This window comes from Octodon degus, unplaced genomic scaffold, assembly GCF_000260255.1.
Source record: "Octodon degus isolate 3935 unplaced genomic scaffold, OctDeg1.0 scaffold00004, whole genome shotgun sequence".
Taxonomy (NCBI): Eukaryota; Metazoa; Chordata; class Mammalia; order Rodentia; family Octodontidae; genus Octodon; species Octodon degus.
The window spans coordinates 32728841-32734629 of NW_004524580.1; the positions used below are offsets into that span (position 1 = coordinate 32728841).

The window sequence follows — 5789 nt, forward strand, 5'->3', positions numbered from 1 at the left end:
TTGCCAGGGAAGCGCTTATTCAACTGAGCCATCTCCCCGGCCCCTGGAGCCATCTCCCTGGCCCCTCAGGAAGTACCTTTTTGATGATTTGTTGCATCCTGTTTGCCAGTATTTTGCTCAGGAGTTTTACATCAGTGGTTATTAAGAGACTGGCCTGTAGTTCTCTCTCTCTCTCTCTCTCTCTCTCTCTCTCTCTCTCTCTCTCTCTCTCTCTCTCGTAGTTCTCTTTTTTGGTTGAGTTCTTTTCTGGGTTTGCAATTAGGGTAATATTAGTTTCTAAGAATGACTTTGGGAGTACTCCTTCCATCTTGATTTCATTCAACAGTTTGGGGAGAGTTGGTGTTAGATCTTGTCTAAAATTCTTGTAGAATTTGTCAGTGGATCCATCCAGATCTAGCCTTTTCTTGTTAGTTTTATAATAATTATTATTATTATAATTATTATTATTATTAGTAGTAGTAGTGGCACTTCTTCAATCTCATTCAGTGATATTGGATCATTCAGGTTTAGTGAGGTCTCTGCAGTCTAGGCTGGCCTTGAATTCATGGTGATCCTCCTGTAGGTCTCTGTTTTCTGCATCTAGCTGCGAGGCCTGTGGGCCTGTGAGGTGTCCCACTCCCTGCTATCCCAGGCTGGCACGTCTGTGCTTGTGGCAGTAGACAGAGAACACAGCTGGAGCTCAGGTCTGGGCTGCACGTAGGCAGCTTGGCGAGGGTTCAAGCGCTTATTGCTTCAGGCACTCAGACCCAGCTAACTCTTGAGTGCAAATGCAGCCAGAGCTGTCTTCTCACCCAGTTACAGAGATTAAGATTTGAGATAGGGAGGTCAAAATGGATGATCCAGGTGGGCTCATGCAATCACGAGGGTCCTTTTAAGAGAAGGCAGGAGCATCCGTTGATAGCAGGGGTGGTGACAGGAGCAAGGTTTGAATCCTACACGAAAACTGCAAGAACAAGGATCTGGATTCTGTCTGCATAATGCCCCAGAAGGCTTAGCCCTGCTGATACCTTGACTTGGCTTCATGAGACTGACGTTAAAGATCTGCTCTCCAGAACTGAAAGATAATAGATGTGTGGCTTTTTTTTTTTTTTTTGAGACAAAGTCTAGCTCTATAATTCAGACTGGATTTGAACTTACTAGATAGCCAGGCTGCTTTAAACTTGTAGTGATTCTCCTGCCTCAGCCTCCCAAGTGCTGGGATTACAGGTATGCTGCACCATGCCAGGCTATGTGTCACTGTTTTGAGCTACTAAGTTTGTGACAATTTGTTACAGCAACAATAGGAATCTAATGCCTACATAGTGGGGCACATATTTGTATCAACATGGTAAATACTATGGGAGCACAGGACTCTAACACTCGGTCCAATCTGAGATTCCAAAGATATTCCCATAGAAGGGTAATCTTTATGATCCCATAATCATTGATTACCCAAAGGTCCCTTGAATCAAAGGGCACATTGGCAGAAGGCCTGTATTACATTCTATGCCAAAGCAACCTGCACTGAAGATTTTGCAGTGGTATACAACTTGATCAAACAGATCTTTGAGGATGCGGACCCCAGGGAATATAGACAATGGAGAAAGGAAGTCTGTCACACAGTAATTGTCCACAGAACAGATTATTTTATAAATACAGTAATACTTCTATTCACAAAAGCTTCTGTTCCTGAACAATTTGGTTTCCAAACAGAGGCACTTGGCAAAATTTTGCTTCCTTCAAGAACTCTGCACTGGGTGACAAACATGACTGTGGCCATCTCCCCAGGAATCATAGAGCAAATTATGTTTGTGAACTGAGGTACCACTGTAAATGCACAACTGAATATGTCTGGGATCCTTTTCACAAGTATATACAGGACTCTGTGACAAATCGCTAAGTAAAATGTGTTGAGCTTTACCAGCTTTGAACGGTAGAAAGAACACTTTCATGTATATTGTAATATAAGCACTTCAAGACCCTGGCTATATACTGTGTATAATGTACAATATTTTAGTTTCGAATAAGCTGATAGTTAAACTGTGTAGATTCCTAGGCAGCTGTAGATTAAATTTACTTTTATTTTTTGTGATGTTAGGCATTGAACTCAGAGCCTTATGCATGCTAAGTAAGCAGTCTACCACTGAGCTACACCACATAAAAATTTTAATTAATATATAAATATATGTAATGCATATAAGTTCAAAATAACGAACATTTCTACAGTATGTGCTAGGTATTGTCCTATATATCTCATATGTAAAAACTAACTTAGTCCTTGTAACAGTCCTGTGAAGTGTTTACTATTTGTATTCCCATTTTAAAGATGAAGAAATTGAGGTGAAGCTTATGTTACTCGGCTTAAAATCACACAGCTAGTGAGCAGCAGAGCCAAGATTTGGACACACGGAATTGGGCTGCTAAGGCTGTGCTTTGAATCATGATGCAGCTTTGCTTTGGTCACTCATTTATTAATAGACTGGTATAGTTCCCGGCTCAAATTGCTTTCACTTGGAAGTTCAGTTTATCACAGTGAATGGCTGAGATATTACTTATGCTGATTAATATGAATGTGAAGAAAACCAGCAACAGGAAAGAAGCTCATGTCCGGGCTCCTGCAAGCAGCAGTTTGGACAGCATCCTCCAGGACACTCGCCTTCTTCCTGCTTCCCGACGAGCCTGTTCCACGTCGTCCACTTCGGAGCTAGGAGGGACCAACATGCAGCAACCTCCATTCCGCCTCCTTGCTGCTAGCAGCCTCTGCCATGGCAGGCCGCAAAGGCCATCCAGACACTGCAGGAGCGGCTGCTGCCCATTCACGACTTGTCTGGCAAGGTTCCCACAACTCACGACAACTTACCTGGCAGGAAGGACTTTATTTGTACAGGCCAGGCACTTCTGGATAAAGCAAAGGGCCCTGCATGCGGACCGTTGGGGGAACTGAGGTGACCCCGACCTCGAGAACAAAACTGTAAGTGTGCTCTGGTCCAGTACGCTGCTGTGTACAGAAACCACAGGAGAACCTGTTACGGCAAAGCAGGAAGAGATTCAGTGCTCCGTTTACAGCTGTGAAACCAGTGGGAATCCTCCCGGTGTTGATTTGGACCCAGTCTCTGTCATGCTTGCTCGCCTCGGTCTGGGCCTGCGGATGCTGTCAAGTTCACTCTGGCTGAATGAGCGCACACTGCTTGGGCCACCTGGCCGCTCCTTCGTAGCCCACGCTTCAGAGCTCACTGCTACCTCTGCAGAGATGACGCCACACATTGCCGTGCTGGCCAGGAGACCAAGAAGTTTGTTGATGTAGAAGAAGCTCTTCTTGCAAAACACGGGCAAAGCAACATTTCTGTGTCTACAACCTTGTGTTCAGTGTGAGTCACTTGCAGCAGCTAACTTTCCAAACGTTTGCAAGGTGACAATCACCAGGAAAAGAAAGGCAGAGCTGACTTTGCAAGACCATAAGTCAACAAAAGAACGCTGTCCTGTGTAGCTGAGTATGAGACTAACGCTGTGTTGACGAAGCCACCAATCAAGAGGCGTATCCTGATGCACAGGATGCAGAGGAACTTAAAGTAGTGCTCAGAGCCTCAGACAAGATCTGAATCTCTCACCATGAGCACATGAGAACTGTCCAAAAGCCAGGTGGATCTAATGAGGAATCTCCTGCATGCTTGCGGCCAGCAATGGGCATCCCCATCATTGATGGGGCACTAGTTTGTTTTTTAAAAAATTTGATATAGTGTCATGGAAAGTTCTCATAAGAGCATTAGAAATCCTCTTGAAAAAGCTCTTTTTTTATTTTTGCAGTACTGGAGATCGAACTTTGGACCTTACACTTGCTAAGCAGGCGCTTACACCACTGAGCTATCTCCTCAGCTCTAAGCTCAGATTTAGAAATGCTAATGGGTCTAGAAAGTCACAAGGTAAGGAAAGGTATGAAGGTGAGGATCCCAAGTATATCAGTTCATGAAGGGTTCACAAAACAATGACATCAAAGAAGGAAACCAGTGATCACGTAAATGCGACAGAACCTCTGACGAAAGAACAACTGGTGTAAACAACGGAGATGGCAACAGAAGAGATGGATGGAGCTAAGTGTGGAGACATTCTGGGGCAACATGTCACGAGTCCAGGAGATGTCCAGGGCTGCACAGATAGAAGTGGAACTCACAAGGGTGAGTCTGGAACCCGAAGTACAGAAATCAGTAGAGAAGCTGAGCCACCAAGAGGACCACACACGACAAGAGCTTTCAAGGATGAGCAGTAAGCTAGATGAGCTTCTCACACTCCTCAGTGGTTTATCTTTCAGGGTCTCAGTGCTTGACACAAAGATTGCTGCACGGAATCTCTCCTTTGTATCAACAAAGTCACCACGGGCCATGCTGATTTTAGGCTTGCACCACCTCCAACTTCAAAACCACTTAACCCATCGCTGGTACCGGCTGCTTCTCCTCAACTTTCTCCTGCGTGTGCTGAGAAATGCTTTGGCTTGGACCGCTCTTATTTTTGTTTATTTATTTCTTTGTTTATTTTTGTATTTTAGGAGAGGGCCCACTGGGTGTTCAGGGTCTCACTACTAGATCAGACTCGTAGCGATCCACCTGTTTTCAGCCTCCCATGAGCTGGGATTACAGGCGGGTGCCACCACGCCCAGTCTCAATTACTGCCTCAGTGAGTGTGCTCAGGGGGCGGGGCCGGCAGGCAGGCCCGGGGATGGAACACCCGGCTCCTGAGCCTGCTTGCAGGCACTTTAATCCGCTGACCTATTTGGCCAGCCCTTGTTAGAACCACTTTTTTTGGGACCACTCTTAAAGCAAGTCTGTGTGATACGTCCAGAACTCTGGGTGTGGTGTTCAAGCTCCCTTACCTTCCTGACAGGATAAGACATACGGGCACTTACACACCATTGATAGAAGACTGAAGTCTGCATGTGCCTACAGACAGTTCAAGCGAAGCTTTCTGGGTTCTTTTATCCACTATGTATCTTTGGTTCCTCTGATGACTGCAGTGTTGGCACGAAGAATGGCATCCAAAGAGAAACTTGCTGATTGGATCCTGGTCTCAATCTCACTTCAACCACCTGTGACACAGGAGGAGTATGAAGGAAAGCGATGGCTGGTGAAACACTAACCGCACCACTTCATATCATGCAGGGTGAGTTACACACATGTTTCTCTTGACTCAAACTACAAACCGGGGGCAGAAATGTTCAAACTGCACTCTGCGGCTCAAGGCACAAGAGACACTGAGGAGCAGTATGAACTTGCTGCATCAGCCCTGTGCTTGGATCATCCTGAAGGACCTACACATGAAAATAGCAAAGCTGGTTCGCTTTTCATTCCTTGTAGGGAAACTGTACCACTACAGGCTGTCATCAGTGATCCAATTTCCACATCGGCCTTAAAGAAAATAAAAATAGACACAAGACTCAGGCTGAATTGAAAGCGCCAGCACAGCATGACAAAAGTAGCGAAGCAGGGAAAGGCCTCTGCAAAGGCTGGCGCCGAGGAGACCGCCGCTGCCATGGCTACTGCGTCCAGCCCGGCCGGAAGACTCGCTTTCCCAGCAGCCCACGCGGCCGCCCCCAGGTAGCCAGCCCGCGCGGGCCTCGAGCGCGGGGGCGGGGCCTAGACCGGAAGTCACGTGCTGGGCGGCCGCGGGGCGAGGCCGGCTTCGGGGCCGGGCAGGTGGGGTTGCGGGCGTGGGAGGCGCCGCGGGCATGGCGGTGGAGACCCTGTCCCCGGACTGGGAGTTCGACCGCGTGGACGACGGCTCGCAGAGTAAGGGGCGCGAGGGCGGGGCTGGGGCGGCGC

At 47.2% G+C, this 5789-nt stretch overlaps 1 protein-coding gene across 1 annotated transcript in view; it reads left to right on the forward strand.

The window, feature by feature from the left end:
- Positions 1-5618: 5618 nt before the first annotated feature.
- Washc4 (WASH complex subunit 4) overlaps positions 5619-5789 on the forward strand; it is a 53266-nt gene continuing 53095 nt past the window's right edge. Inside the window, exon 1 of the mRNA XM_004623856.2 lies at positions 5619-5756. Coding sequence (XP_004623913.1) covers positions 5696-5756 — 61 coding nt within the window. The 5' untranslated portion in view covers positions 5619-5695. The remainder of the gene's footprint in view (positions 5757-5789) is intronic.